The 16,362-nt window shown below is 37.0% G+C and overlaps 2 protein-coding genes across 2 annotated transcripts in view; one reads left to right on the top strand and one right to left on the bottom strand.

Annotated features, from left to right (window-relative positions):
* The window catches only part of tdp1 (tyrosyl-DNA phosphodiesterase 1), a 32,182-nt gene extending 26,357 nt beyond the window's left edge, over nucleotides 1–5,825 (bottom strand). The window contains exons 1-7 of the mRNA XM_081393743.1: nucleotides 5,584–5,825; nucleotides 4,670–5,280; nucleotides 4,507–4,550; nucleotides 4,348–4,403; nucleotides 4,138–4,234; nucleotides 1,646–1,680; nucleotides 583–675 (exon numbers count right to left, since the gene is read on the bottom strand). Of these exons, the coding sequence (XP_081249869.1) occupies nucleotides 583–675; nucleotides 1,646–1,680; nucleotides 4,138–4,234; nucleotides 4,348–4,403; nucleotides 4,507–4,550; nucleotides 4,670–5,270 (926 nt within the window). The 5' untranslated portion in view covers nucleotides 5,271–5,280; nucleotides 5,584–5,825. The remainder of the gene's footprint in view (nucleotides 1–582; nucleotides 676–1,645; nucleotides 1,681–4,137; nucleotides 4,235–4,347; nucleotides 4,404–4,506; nucleotides 4,551–4,669; nucleotides 5,281–5,583) is intronic.
* A 778-nt stretch (nucleotides 5,826–6,603) lies between these two features.
* Nucleotides 6,604–16,362, top strand: part of efcab11 (EF-hand calcium binding domain 11) — a 75,360-nt gene continuing 65,601 nt past the window's right edge. The window contains exons 1-3 of the mRNA XM_081394534.1: nucleotides 6,604–6,755; nucleotides 9,326–9,421; nucleotides 10,569–10,617. Of these exons, the coding sequence (XP_081250660.1) occupies nucleotides 6,678–6,755; nucleotides 9,326–9,421; nucleotides 10,569–10,617 (223 nt within the window). The 5' untranslated portion in view covers nucleotides 6,604–6,677. The remainder of the gene's footprint in view (nucleotides 6,756–9,325; nucleotides 9,422–10,568; nucleotides 10,618–16,362) is intronic.

Raw genomic sequence — 16,362 nt, 5'->3', positions numbered from 1 at the left:
TGGGTGATAACCTAACTGCCAGCATTACCCTATGACTCTCGAGCTTTTGTCTCCTTAATGGTATTCTGTCCCCGATACACCGCTAATAAAATCGAACCCAATAACCAAAAGCAATTGCTAATTCATTGGGCATCGCTCTGACCTGCCTTAGAATGAATAAGACACCATAGAGAACATATGTATTAATGGATAGCTTTCATAAAACGCTGCTTAATTTAAGCAAATATTCCATGTAGCTAATTTAAACAGATAATTTCAGGTCAGAGAGGAGTATAACAACACGATTGGTTTATTCAGATTTGTAGAGCTCAACGCTCCAATTTAGGACACATCAGCTTAATTTCAATTTACTCTAAGTGTCTGCACAGTGTGTTGTCATAGCAACAGACAAACGTGTCATTAGTGAATGCACAACTTCCATTTCAGGAATGAAACAAATGTTGTCACACTCGGAAAATGAGCACAGCATAAACAGCTTGTTTCTAAATTGACCTCACCATCAGCTATAACATTTCCATTCTGAACATTCATTGACATGAGCCTTGTAAGATCTTGTGCGATCGTGCATTTAGCTCGTTTTACCCTTGTGTCTTCTGGTACCAATCGGCTCGGATGAGGTTTGAGGTAAGAATGATGACTCTGAATCCCTCCTCGTACCAAAGCAGCATCATTTTCCTGCAAAAAGCAACTACAGCTTAAATTCAATTGATCTTACATAATGACATTCATTTGATCTAATCTCTTTCTTTTATTTGTGTTCTTCAAAACACTGCCATTGAACCTTATGGCACATTTACCAAAGACTCGGTATTACTTCCCTGCATAATAATATTGATTTGACCTAAAATACATGCCTTTTTGTGTCAAGCGGTATGAAAGAGTACCCTTCAGAACATGGGCACATTTACTAAGCCTTCAGCTTTTGTATTATATTAATTATAACAAGAACCCCACATTTTGGAATATAAAATCAATTCTGTGCTGTTCTTTGGGTGAAAAAGGTATTATTTTATTTAATAAAATAAGAAAAAGCTCTCTATGTTCTTCAGAGAGGGATGTTTAAAACTAATTTGAGGGCAAATTAGCACATGAAGACCTGACAAAGGCGTTTGAGAATGTTTACTCTGCCAGTCTTTATGTTCTTTTGCTGCCTTTTTTTGTTAAATTTATATCAAATAAGACAAGCCTTTTAATTGTTCATCTGGAGTCAAAAATGCTCAATCCTGTTATGTCAGCCTCTGTTGAATAAAACATGAATGATTCTATGGAGGGAAAACAGTACTCTAGGAATACATCACATTAAAATTCAATACTGCGCCTGTTTAACATCTAATTTCAACTCATCACAACAGATGCTCATCTGATAATCTGTGCATCGGCATGGATTGTGAAGAATTGAATACTCTCTTGAGTAGCTCTCTTGAGTGCTACCTCCCATATGCAGAATGCTACTGACTGCTCATAAATACTACAACTGATCATCAAGGTATTTTAATAAAAAGTAAATAAGCTACAACACTACCACTGTTGACTTGCCACTCAAAAACACTGCTTTACAGATTTTTACTAGAAACCAAGCTTAAGTTTAAGTTCTTCTCACAGTCTCACTAAAATTATACAGAGAAATAAAATGTCCAACACTCACGTATGATGTGTGCCAAATGCAATGTCCAGTTTGGCCTGTCAAAAACCATAGAGAGTTCAATTCAACAATAAACATTTAGATTTTTTTTTAAAAATAAATGGTATGTTATAACAACAAAAGGCTTTTTTTTTTTGTCAGTAATGTCACAATTTTCCCACTATACACAGATATTGAGAAACAAATTGTTTAGAGAAGTGGTTCTCAACTGGTTCGGCCACGGGACCCACATTTTCCTATAGTCATTAAGCGGCAACCTAATTCCTAAAAGATATACAAATTATACATAAAATAAATTTACTTTTAAAAACCAAGCAAATTTATTTCACAATAATGGTTGACGTACACACAGTCGCACACACAATTGCCAACCCAACTAATACTGATGAATAAGTATAAGGTAATGCTATTAAACAGCAGTCCCAAACTAGTTTTTAAACCCAAACACTTTAAATAATTGATTGGTTTGAGTAGGGCAAACTTAAATTAAACAAATTAGTTCCATCAAATCAACTTTCTTTTTCTTTTGAGTTCACAAAACTGAGATATTTTAAGTAATCAGAATTGTTTTGAGTTTTATGAACTTGTTTCTTTTAATTTAGACCAACTTAAATTAAAACTGGGCTGGGATTTCTATTTCCCAGCATGCTTTGCCATGGCATGCGAAAGGGAGAGTAAATGCTTAAAATAATAGATTAAAAGATTAAAAAGTGTTATATAATGTTTTTGTGAAAGATTATTGTTAAGTGGGAAATGCAGTAGTGTTTATTGTTTTGCTATGGAGGTCTATGAGAACAGGTATATGTTAAATGTTCTATATTGCTGTACTCATTCAGCAATTGGTATGCTATACTAATGCTATCAGAGCATTGTGTTATCAATTAGCAAGTTAGCATTTACTGAAGTTTCCACTACCAAAAAGATTTGAGTTGATATTACTTGATACTACTTGTTAAATGTATGAATTAGCTTACTTAATTATTTCAAGTTAAGAGCAATTAAAATGTATGATTTCAAAATAAAAATATGCAAGTTCTGCTTGCTTAAACTTTAACTTAATTAAAAAAAAAATTTGTAACTGATTACCTCAAATCTTTTGAACTTTTTCAGGTTTACAAAGTTAGTAAGTTGACACACTTTACAGTGATTTAAAAATATACAAAATATACAAAGTGCAAATAAAGTGGTATTTTGGGGTCACAGAAACACAGTTACCATGGTAAATAAACAATTATAACATGAACTGTCAATGAAACATAAGGAAACTGCTCTTGATGAATATAATGAACATCATACAAACATGCAAATCCTTCCTAGCCAACAAAGGAGGTACCAGTTACAAAATGTATTGGTACTTTTTGGTGATTCCATGATTTACTAATCAGTTATCATACTTATCATACTTTCAGCGTTTGAAAAGCGGAAGCTTCAAATAGTAGTGTAAAAAACTTCAGCTGCAGCCTGTTTCAATGGCTGTGCCCATACTACGGGATTGTTGTGATTTATTTATATAAAATTCTACCCTGGAAATCCAGAGTTCTCGCGAGAGCACAAGTTGAATTTGCTCAGCGAGTTACTCTGGCGTCGAGTAATGATGCTCATTAAATATGCCCCTCGATCTGAGCTGCACCAATCACATCGGGTTATCTGATATAGGCGGGCCGGAGGCGAGCTAAACAGATGACGACAGCGCTGTGATGTCGAGGTCCTTAGTAAACATTGCAAGATGGCTATGGATGAATACCAGTTGTTTGAAACGGCTTTGGCCGCTACAATGAACGAGCTAGACTTGGCTTTTTATTTAAAACAGTAACAGAAGACGCCGCTCGAATCGTTCCTTTGCAAGAAGGACGTTTTTGCTGTTTTGCCGACCGGATACGGTAAGAGTCTAATCTACCATTTAGCTCTGCTGGTAGCTAAGCGTGTGGGGTTTATTGTTGTGATTGGTCGTAGTGTTATCCAATTGTGTGCAGTGAGAGTTTCAAATACATGCTTGGTGCCGCCCCTCGAGCTGGGCGATTTTCATTAGTCGACGCCAGACCATTAATCTTTTTCCAGGCTTAATAAAATTCAGGACAGGCACTTCTTCTAACGCAGAGAAGCCCAAACTAGGGCCCGCGGGCCGTGGCCCTAAACCACAGCAAAAACCATGTCCAAATCCAGAAAAGTTGGATTTGTTAACATTAGAATAATGACAATGATATATAGCCTGACAACATCTTATCTGACCGCAGATAACAACACATTTTTATTCTCAGGCATGCTTTACTTTAACTTTATCAGACAGAAGAGTCAACAGCTTTCACACATCTCTTTCGAAATAAAATGTTTTGTTGTTGTTGATGTTTCTTTGACTGCACACTCAGAACGGTCTTGCGACCCACCAGTTGGCAGAGACTAGTTTAGAGGACCTCAGACTACCATAAAGTTTAATGCTTCCCTCTAGTGGAATAAGTAGCTTAATGCAAATCAAGAGAACCATAAAAATCACAGACCTGGCAGAAACGAATATTTGGATATGGTTTGGCTTGCTCAATTAACCGAGCCTTGGACTCTCTCTTTTCTCCGTGAACGAGTATGACCGGTTTGTCCCTAAAAGACAAACAGCATACTGTAAGTACTTATTGGCATGTAGTGCCATTTCATTCGATGTAGTGAAATTATGTTTTCAATTTATGCAGCTGCAATACCACATCAAATCTTACCTAAATTCTGGTGGATACTGCTCCACCATCCATGGAATGTCAAAACAGTAATTAAACTACAAAAGAAGAAAGATGTGAATCAGGACAAAAACATTACAAACTTTTGTGTGTGGTTTGTAGTAAACACCTTAGCTGCAACTTCATCCATTAACACATTACCTGTACAGACTCTTTTAGCATTCCAAACATCGGAGAAAGTATATCTGATTATTGGAGAGGGAGAGGAAAAGAAAACAGGAAGATTATTAGAAATATACAACATCATATCATAACTTTATTATACATACAATTTTTTTTTTTAAAGTTCAAACTCTTTAAATACCTTTGATATGCAGCGCTCCAGTGTTGAACTTTTTCGGTATCCCAGTGACTTTGTTTAAATAAAATCGATATATGTCATTCATAGATAATAAGTTGGTCTCAAAGAAATCAGTTGGCTCTTCTTTATAATAACTAGTGCCGTGAGGGCTCGGGGGACGTTTGACTTCGGTCTTCTTCCTCTTAGGACTTAGATTTGGCTTTTTGGGTTCATTTTTCATGACAGGTGGAGGAGCTTCATCATCACTGCTGGAGAGGTTCCAGCCCCCCTCCTCTGTTTCTCTCTTTCTCTTTACAGCAGGTGAAGAGTTGCTTTCATACTTTACAGGGACGGTTTGATTCACATGTGCAGCTTTTCTGGCTTCGGATCCCATGAAAGGAGCAGACGGTTCTTTCACAGGATGGGAGTTTTCAGCTTTCTCATTGCGTTTTGGACTCAGTTTGGGCTCTTGCTTGAAGAAGGTGATGACCTTATCTGGTTTTATTTCTAAATCAGGTTTAATGCTTGGTTTGTTTAAAGTCTTTTGAGGTGTTGGAGGGATAATGTTGTCCTCATCTTCACTATCTGAGATGGTCCACTTGCCATGTTGACTGTCCTGGGACATTTTTGTTCAGCTGTGGATCACAAACAGCTTTAGATTATCTTTTTTTTTTTTTTTTTTTTTTAAAGCTTGCTGTAAACTGTAAAATGAGCATACTATATTCTGTAAACAACACTTCCTTATTATTGTCATTTGACAAAATGCATTGAAAAACAACGTTGTGTAATTGAACAAATAGATGGAGTCTAAAACAAAAGATAAATGCTCACAATGCATCACATGAACAAGTGATAGATTGAAGAGCTTAACCACACTGTGTTACATAAGCAGACCAAGTTCAATGTAAATGAGCGTAAACCCTATGGCGTAAACTTACAAAGAGGCGGGAAGATGAAATGTACAGGCTAACTTACAGGTAAACAATTCAAATGCTACGGTTATTAAGAAAGCTAAATATGTGCTGCATATATACAGCTACGAAACTACTAGACCGTTGTCCATTTGAAACTCATTTCATTAACAGCGACACAGCAGTTTGTTGTGTTTTGATTCGGCATACACGATCTGTACATTCCACATGTAGGCTAGTAACAGAAGGGAAAAGCCACAATGTTCTTCAAAATAAAAGTCTCTGTGATACTCGACATTGAACAATTTGAGCATGGAAGCCCATTTCCGCCGCATTAGAAAAAAAAACATAATTATGACATACAAAGTAATAAATACATTAAAATAATATGACATAAAGGCCGACATTGTATGTCATAATTATCACTTTGTATGTCATAATTTCGACGTATGTCATAACTGACGTTTTGTCTCATAACTTAGACTTTTTACGTATGTCATATCATAACCATGACTTAGTAGCTCATAATTTCAAATTTAATCTCATAATTATGACTTGTATGACATAATTTCGACTTTTCTTTTTTATTGCAGAAAGTTCATAACAAGACAGGGAAAAATTTCGACTTGTAGTGTCATAATTATGATTTACCAAAGCATGATTTATTTTCTTATGTGGCGGAAGTGGGCTTCCATTGACTGTATATCGTACATTTTGTTGTGAATGCCACTGCCACTTTCATATACTGTGAGCACACTATATTACTTTTTTTTTTTTTTACAATAATGAGAAAAGGGTGCTTTATTGTCATACAAATACTGTCATAATGCAAAAAAAAAAAAGACTTAATATTAATATTTCATCTTATGACCCAAAAAATAGGCTTTTTCTTTAAGCAGAATTCAATTTCTTAAAGATTTATTTTTTATTTTTGTGGGTTGACTTTTAGTTTGAAAATAACGGACTTCATCAAAGACCATTCGCCAATCAGCGTCTCTGGTAATGCGTGCTTAAACTCAACAAATCAGCACAGCAAACCAATCCCTCACATCCATACGGTTTCTATGGAAACATCTACAACTTTCCAGAAGTCTTCAGATATTTATATCTAGGTTGTCCCAATGCAAATATTCACCGCTGGAAGAAGCTTTAGGAATGAGAGACAATTAAACGATGCCGAAAGGAAAAAAATTGAGTTGGTAAGATTTGAGTTTTGTTGATTTTGAACGATGTCATGTTGTCGCTTGTGAAACAGATTTGCTTGAAACTGGTGCTGGTGCGAATGCTGAGATGACATATATTTACAATAATATGGATAAGGTTGACAGTTTTCAAGTTAAACGACTGAACATGTCACACTTTTGTGTAAGTGAACGGGCATGGAATGTGTATGGGCTTTATTATTTAAAAAGCTTGGTCTTGTGACATTTAGATAAAACGTTAGATATAACTTTGCATAGAAAGTAAATTTGAGGTTTCTTGGCAATGTAAGTTAACTTTAGATGCAAATGGATAAGACATGTTTCTACCCACAGTAACGTTAGGGATAAAAACGTTCCGCCCGAACAGGGACTTGAACCCTGGACCCTCAGATTAAAAGTCTGATGCTCTACCGACTGAGCTATCCGGGCTCTGAAATGTAGTGTTGGGAGGGGTCTCTAAATCGCCAACTGTATGTTGTGACTTACGTCGTTACATTATTACTGAACGGTAACCTCGTAAATAATTACAGTCATTACAAAGAAGTAGCCTACATAACATTGTGTGGGCATAACATTAGTCGTGCCGAGATAGACTTACTATGGAAATCCGTGACTAGAGGTCGCTGTTCATTATAATATACGAGAACATGTCTGGCGCTCGTGCACATTATCGTGAGCGTGCGCGCTGCGCCGTTGAGTTCTTCAGAGATACAGTCGAGTCGAAGTCGATGCTGTAAAAACATTATCACTTATTTCAATAAATTTTATTTAAAGAAATGCTGTAAATTGTTAATTTACTTGATTATTTGTGTTTGTTTGCTTGTTTGTTTTCTGCAAAGCTGCTTTGGTATATGATGCCTTTTGCACTGTGTGTAATGTTCACCAAATTCCCCTTAATTTCTAACTTTTTGTTTCATCTGCCCGTCTTCATTTACATTTCATTTAACTGCAAAACAGCAATCTTTTGGAAACTCGTTTAATTTCAGTATTGTGTACTAAATAAAAAACAACAACATTCTGATCATTTAGCATGATAGCATTGAAAGCATACGATTACATTACATTACACATAACATTACACTAGGGTGACCACCCGTCCCGCGTAGCGCGTGCGCGCACAGCGTTTGAAGCCCAATTCACGCGTCACGCAAATTGAGACCGTGTCACGCATAATCTATGCTTGCTCAAAAAAAAAGTTGGTCGCTCTATACTCGAGCCCCAAGCAGACAAACGAACATTACTTGACATTTCAGCACGCTATTGTTGCCACACAAACCCCTCAGTTGAACTGCTGAGGTTGTTGTCAACTTTTTCGTTGTTGTCATGACAGCGCACGCACGCGCATACCAGACACACTGGGAAGGAAGGAACTTTCAGATGCGCGCTTTCCAATTCGAAAAATTCGACAAAGAGACTGTCTGAGAGCCAACGCCATCATCAATTAAAAAGAGAAGGTGTGAGTACAGGAAACAAGAATGGGGAAATGAATATTTGTGGCTGAAAGGTGTTGAGGGGGATACCGAGAGGGCTTTTTGTGACCTTTGCAAAACGTCCTTCTCAATCGGACATGGAGGGAGGGGAATACGTGGTCAATCGTATTTTTTTTAAATACTTTTTTTTTAACTGTTCCTGTGGTGTTGAGCAACTACAATTCCTGTTAATCCTATAAATTTATATTATAATTTATTAATTTATTTAAAGTAAATAAATTGTAATGAAAAATAAATAAAATTAAATAGTAAATCTTAAGTGGAAGTACATCTGTCAATTCATTGAATGTTCAAAATATTATGAGTCTTTATTTAGAAAAAAAATACACATTGGTTGGCCTATTCATGAGCATACATCAAAAATTGCACGTTTAGGAGAATAGGGCATTATTAATACTATGCAAGGTGGTATGTGCTAGAAATGGGTAAACCACTATCAGTGAGTCTGCCAGTGGGGCACCGCCGCGCCAGACAGTGTCCCACATTGTCCCTCAGAAACATACCCCTTGTCCCCCCTTGGGCTTATTAGCAGGTGGTCACCCTACATTACACTAATAATGAACAAAAAACAACCTAAACATCACTAACCTGTATCACCTTACTATTTTACAGTGTACTTGTATCTTACACTATTCTTTTTTTTTTTCGTGTGATGCAAATATAGTTGAATATAACCTAAATCAACACACCTCTGCTCTTGCTCAAAGACTCAAAGTCAGCGAATGAAGCCTCCAGACGGGAATAAAATCAGATTGTATTGGTTACAAATTCTTTGGATGAATATGCAAATGCACCATATAAATGTAAATAAAAAACAGTGGAAAAAAATTGTGCCGTTAAGTGCATCCCCCCAAGTTCCAGGATCTGAAGAGTTGTGCTCATTTCTCACGCAAACTTTTACTGAACAGCAACCTCTGGTCAGATTTATTTCTTCTGAGTTCAGTGTTAAACATTCTGTGGATATTCAATTTGGTCGCTCTCTACAGTCCATATGCTTAATACTGCCACTATTGGGGTTATACGTACTCCAGAGTAGATCAGCTCTGATTGTAATGTCTATGTTTATGTATTCTTTAGGTTTTCCATCAGTGTGATGCGGGTAAGAAAGGTTATTTGTCCAGAGAAGATCTTAAGATAGCAGTTGTCATGCTTTGTGGATACAAGCCATCAAAGGTAGGCCTACAGAAAATCAGAATCGCTTGAAATTCTCTAAATTATACATTTACTGTCATATTAAAGGGATAGTTCACCCAAAAATGAAATTTCTGTCATCATTTATTCACCCTTAAGTTGTTGTAAACCTGTATGAATTTCTTTCTTCTGCCGGACACAAAAGAAGATACTTTGAAGAATATGGGTAGCCAAACAGTTGATGGACCCCACTGACTTCCATAGTATGGAGAAAAAAAATAAAATACTATGGAAGTCAGTTGGGCCCATCAACTGTTTGGCTACCCATATTCTTCAAAGTATCTTCTTCTATGTTCAGCAGTAGAAATAAATTCATACAGGTTTGGAACAACTTGAGGGTGAGTAAATGATGACATAATTAACATTTTTGGGTGAACTATCCCTTTAACTTAAATAATATGCTTATATGGTGTACTTCTATCTTTATAATATGCACACAGAATATACAGTAAGTATGCACTGCTTCACATATTCATGCTTACATTAATTGTATGACCTGAAACATTTGTTTAAAAAAGACCAACATATAGTCCTAGCTATGACTAACTTTTATATAACGTATGGATGCTATTGAATACTTATGATGTTGTGGGTGGAAGGGTAACGCAGACCCACTGGGATATTCTAAAATTCTATTTTAGGATATTGACTAGCAATATTCGTGAAAAAAGAATCGTTCTTTTGAGTTAGATATTTTCAATTAATTGGTTAAACCGATTCAGACAAATGGCCTGAACAATGTACAAATCAGAATCAAGAGTCAACAACTCATGAAAACTGTATCTTTTTTCTTTGTGTTGTTTAATGCAAAGAACAGGAAAACATACTACTTAAACCTGTCAATCTCATTTTACTTGACAACGTCATGGTTAAATAACCGTTGCAAAACAATTTAACTGAGTAGAAACATGATTAAAATACTTAAATAGCGGCAAATTGGTGTCAAGTATGTAGATTTATTTGACTATGTTCATCATATTGTCATTTTATAACATTAATGGAGTACAAATTTTAACCTGACAGGGCTTGGAGATTTTTTTTGAAAAACAATGAGTTTTGCTTAATGTTTTGTTAGTTTTTTGTATATTTCTAATCATATTTTAACAATCATTTTGTAATTCTCTTGCAGTCAGAGACAAATATCTTGATGGAGAAGGGCACTAATAAGGACTGTCCAGGTAAAGGCAAAATATAGTACCTGTCATATTGAATTAATGCATCACAGTTTTTTGTACAGTTGTAGACATGCCATTGCTGTGTATTTTAGTGTTTTGCAATTCACCTTCAGCAGACACTCAACCCATATTGATGTGCACTCCAAAATGATATGCACAATTTCTCTCCTGATTTATTTTTCTATGTGGAAAACTACATTTTATACCACTCAGGCAAAGTGAAAGGAAAAGGAGCTTGACGTAGATACTGTGTAATCTTTTTACACATTGCCAGTAATGAAATCCTGACAAACAGCGGTAAATAATGTTGCCGTGAAATGCATACAGGATTTCTACTGGCCCTTTTGACAGACAGAAACACTGAGGAAAATGGGGGTTTGGCAGGACAGCATTTTGAAGGAGACATTAAATGGTTGAAGACCTAGATTAGTAAGTAATTTGTTTCTTGTTTTATCCCACAAGCAAATTGCTTTTGTATACTGCCCTGTGGGAAAGCATAAGATAATCTAGTTAAAGTGGCATGCTTTGTGTGATGAAATATTCCACCATTAAATCTTGCTCAGAGCAAATGGTGAATTAAATTGCCCCTCTTTTGAATTTCATGTGATTACTAAATTAGTGATGGTCGGGAGGAGAGGGTTGCTGGTGGTGATGTGGGAGGCTTGACTAGACTCAGCAGTGAAATGCTTTGGCAGGCTCATCGCACAGAAAAGAGGCCACTTAAGGCTTCAGTGCTACACGGCATTCACAATACTACTGACACTTGTTTAGCCTACTCACCCCCTTTTCTCTTTATCTCACTCTCTTTCTTTCTTTTTTTTTTTTTTTGTTAGGGATATGATAAAAGATAGATTCAAACATGCATTATCTGCATGAGAGCCACAGTTTAATGTGCCAGAGCATATGTGGTAACCACTAGGCCATGGACCTTAGTCAGGGTAGACGCCAAATTGAATTTTACACAAAAACAAGGTGGTGAGGGATAGCCTTATATGCCATGCACTGTATAAAGGTCCCAGATCACATGTCATTTTCAAAACTCATAACTTTCAAAACTGTTTATGGAGTTTTTGTCTGCTGAAAGTCTTAGTCCTAGTCTGTCTTTGAATAATAGTTTGTTGATTATTAGTTGTTTGCATTTGATTATGGTCGCCACCTTCAGTGTGGCAAAATAGGGGACACCCATGTCACCGGCTGCATGCTACTTTAAAGGGTTAGTTCACGAAATGAAAATTCTGTCATTAATTACTCATCCTTATGTCGTTCCAAACCTGTAAGACTTTCGGAACACAAATGAAGTTCTTTTTTATGAAATATGAGAGCTTTCTGCACCTTCATAGACGGCTACGCAACTACCACTTTGACGCTTCATAAAGTTCATAAAGAGATCGTAAAACTAATCCATAATTAATTTAGCGGTTTAGTCTAAATTTTCTGAAGAGACATGATCGCTTTAAATGATGAACAGATTGAATTCAGGCTTTTATTCACATATAAACATTGATCAGCGAACATAAACAGAAGCTCAACCGAACCTGTCTGACACGTAAGAACAAACCTCATTGGTTCTTGCGGAAGCTCAAACTTGCTGTTTAACACGAGAATGAACCTCATTGGTTCTTGCAGAAGCTCAAACCTGCTGCGTAACACGAGAATGAGCCTCATTGGTTCTTGCATGCGGAATGCATGGTTCTTGCTCATTGGTTCTTTCATGCGCATGCGGAAGCTCAAACCTGCTGCGTAACACGAGAATGAACCTCATTGGTTTTTGCGGAAGCTCAAACTTGCTGCGTAACACGAGAATGAGCCTCATTGGTTCTTGCTCGTTAAACGAATATGGTTGAGCTTCCGTTTACCACAACTAATGTGTGAGTTGATTGAAGAATGTTTATATGTGAATAAAAGCCTAAATTCAATGTTCATCATCTAAAGTGATCGTCTCTTCAGAAAATTTGGACTAAACCGCTAAATTCATATGGATTAGTTTTACGATTCTTTATGAACTTTTTGAAGCATCAAAGTTTCAGTTGCATAGCTGTCTATGGAGGGACAGAAAGCTCTTAGATTTAATCAAAAATATCTTAATTTGTGTTCCGAAGATGAACGAAGAGACTTACGGGTTTTAAACGTCATGAGGATGAGTAATAAATGATTAATTTAAATTTTTGGGTGAACTATCCTTCTAAGTCAGACAGTCCACAGTGAGGAACTGAAAATGCCTATCGGCAAACTGTGAAGTTGGCCTTACATTCATCATTAGTTACTGGACAGACCCATTGAGAACTTTTTCCAGTTCAGCCCTATATTTGGAGAGCCTCTTGAGACTTGGGCTCGACCTGCTTAATAAAAAAAGCGCATGTTTACGACGCACGACTTTGAGACTCCGTCGCTACGGAAACAAAGATGCTACAATCACATATAGCAGCATACATAACACACATATCACACATAAATGCTTCTCTACTAATTGTGAAATTGATTTCTTTATATATTTGCTATTAGTATCCTCCACACTGCAAAATCCTTATGTGTTTATTCAACTATGTGTGGGCCTAAAATACAGGACAAATCACGTCCTGAATTGATTTGATACGGGACACATCATTTTACCTTTAAATACATGACGGGTGGCAACTATGGGTGGGCGATATGAACAAAATCTTATTTCACAGTATGAGAAATTTTATTTTAGTATAACGCATATATAGAAATTTATTATCAACCATTTATCGGTTAACATGAAAGTAATTATTAGATAATCAGTATTGACCAGACTTTTAATTATCTGTGCATCCCTATATAAAAGGCCAACATTTGCTGAGAATACTACAGGAAAACTCGGAAAATGTCACAGCCATACGGTATATACTGAACTGCAGTCAGGTTGTAAACATGAACTCGTTCCAGGCTTTGTATGGCAAATATTTGATTATGATGGATGGGCTTTGATTCGAAAAGCCCAGACAAATGCTTGACTAACCAGAATGGTGCATTAGATGATCTGAAGCTTTAGATTTAGTCTTTTAATCTCCAAAAAAACTTCCTATGTTGTTTAAGCAAAATTCATTCAGCATCCATGTAATGTTTGTTTTCTGGCTTCCAACCTGGTCTGGAATGGCTCAGGGACAGATGTGATAAGGGAGGGAGCACATCAAATCAGAGATGTCCATGATTTTAAAGAGGTGCTCTGGGCGAGAACACTGTTGCACGTTTTCCTGTGTGTGTGTAAGTCAGGCAGCGGCCTGTTCTGGTGAATGAGTCACGCAAAAGAGGAGAGCAGATGTGAGGATGTGAGAGAGATGGGGAGGGTGGTGCGAAGAAAACCAATTGAAGAAAGAAGAGCGTAGAAAGACCCCAAGGTAGTAAAGATGGTAGAGAAGCCGAAATTAAGAAAGGGGTGGGAAGGACGTACAGGCCACCCAGTTGACACTTCCTTGATTGATGGTCTCTCTATCAAAGGGAATGGCAGTCAGCCCTGATCTGACTTCCAGCACCACCATAGTTTAAAGGCAGGAGGGAAACAGAGAGAGAAAGAGAGATGGGTTTTAAAGAGGTCTGCACAGCTTTGTCTTTCATTTGTTGGCAAAAATATGGAGGAAGCAAACCTGCAGAAATGAAAAATAAAGAAATAAATAGATGAACAAATAAATGTAATAATAGGAAAATAAATAAATGAATAAATGACTTGATAAGACAAATATAAATAATTTCAGGATTAATTAAATTTATCATTCATTTATTATTTTCTGTTTTTATTTTTAGATTATTTTTAATTCTTTTAACTGTTATTTATTCAAATTTTATTTTCAAAATGCATTTATGCATTCTTTTATTTTTATATTTATTTATTTTTACTTTTCCGTGTGCAAATTGAATGAGGGATCCTTACGTAGCTTTAGTGCATCATTGGTTGATTGCTCACGAAGAAACGTCAAATCTAACTAAGCGATAGAGATCTGAGTTTGCTACAGGATCAGGCAGATCAACTGGAAAGTTATTTTTACCTATTTGCATTGTCTAATTATTTTCTAGCTACCATGATTTTTAAGAAATGGAAACATGAATCTATATCCAGCTACTTATGTGAACTTTCCTCTCAGCATCATCATCAAGCCCAAAACCATCAACAATGTTGGCAGATTATAAATTGATGACACCCAGACACCTAGTGGATTGAAGGATTCTAGTCTAATGCCTGTTTTATTTTGTAATAAACGGAACTAACGGAACAATTCAGGGGCGCATTTCCCAAGAGCATCGTGAGCCTCAGTAGTTCATAGAGACCTTTGGTGCAATTTAGGATAAACTTTAGAAAAAGTTTAGGATAAATTAAGCCGCTTTTCCACCGTTGGGAAGAACGGTTCTAAGAACGGTTCCAGTTATGTTTCCAGTTGAGCCTGGTACGGCATGGCACCATTACAAACCGTTCTCGGTCCAGTATTCTCAGTACGATTGGCTAACGACTAACCGTGCTGAACCTACTGGTCTGGTAGAATGCGTGCAGTGACGTTCACCACCCAGGATTGGTCAATTGTCTGTTGCCTGGCTACCAATATCTCTGTAGCTGGCTAAGCACACTATAGGCTAAGCCCCACCCCTTTTCAGCGCTCGTTGTCTTTTGACTTCCGGTCTGTATTTTCACAGCAATCTTGCGTATTTATGAATGAACGTCTTGTTTTAAAATCTTCCCGGTCTACTGACATTCGTTAAGACATCTGCTTTAAACATTGCAATCCTCATGATAACTTTCGTTAACTTTACTTTACATTAAGTAAATCCACTTCAAAGGCGAATTACTCCTGGACAGCAATGCCATAGAAATATACAGAGCGACCGCAAAAACGGAAGTTCAAAGGCAATATTCTAAAGTTGGCGGCGCCCTCGTTTCTCTGGCGCATAAGCTCTATAGCCTCTGTGCACAAGCGTAGTGACGAACTTCCGCTGTCGCCAGAAGTCGGCATATCTGTTTCCGGTTTACTTGCGCGTCGTCCAAAATGTCTATTTTGTGCAACCACTGCGCACGAAGGTTGGTGTCCTTCGAGATGCGGTGGAAGCTCAAATGGCTGTTATATCGACTTGAAGCAGAGCAAAGTGGCACACAGCAGTGCTCCTTAGATCCACCTACAGTTCTTAGAAACTTAGATATGTCACGCACATTATATGTCTTTTTTCGTACAACAGCAGCACTCATCTTGTTTGTTTATAGCGGATGCGGATGAAGACAGTCGTAAACCGGAAACTGAAATGCCGACTTCTGACAATAGCGGAAGTTTGTCACTATGCTTGTGCACTTAGCCTATTTGAGCGACGTAAACACAAATTAATAATAATAATAAAAAAAACTGATCATCGTCCATAACACAGTCGCTACATCTCATATCATCAGTAAAGACTGATGCATTTGTATTACATTGCAAATAGCGGCCGTTATCAGCCCCACAGTGGAAAATGAAACCATATCCGGTTGGCTCTGATCTGCACGGAATGGAACGGTCAAGCAAAAAAAAATGGTTTGGTCCAACGGTGGAAAAGCGGCTTTTAAGTAGTGCAGCAGTAAACTGCGTTTTATGACAATGAGCTGATTTGGACGTTCATTTTGGGCTTTTAGGGAGGAACGAAAGCGCACCACTATGAAAAAAAATCACTAAAATTGCACAGCCCTAGTTTCTTGCTTGTCATTGCTGTAAGGTTGCTCTGCAATGCAATCACTTTGCAAATTTTATTTTTTTTTAAATTAATTTATTTGTT

This window comes from Scardinius erythrophthalmus (assembly GCF_964197995.2).
Source record: "Scardinius erythrophthalmus genome assembly, chromosome: 19".
In the NCBI taxonomy this organism is placed as follows: domain Eukaryota; kingdom Metazoa; phylum Chordata; class Actinopteri; order Cypriniformes; family Leuciscidae; genus Scardinius; species Scardinius erythrophthalmus.
The sequence above is the reverse complement of the archived record's forward strand: the minus strand, read 5'-3'. Positions and strand labels throughout refer to the sequence as shown.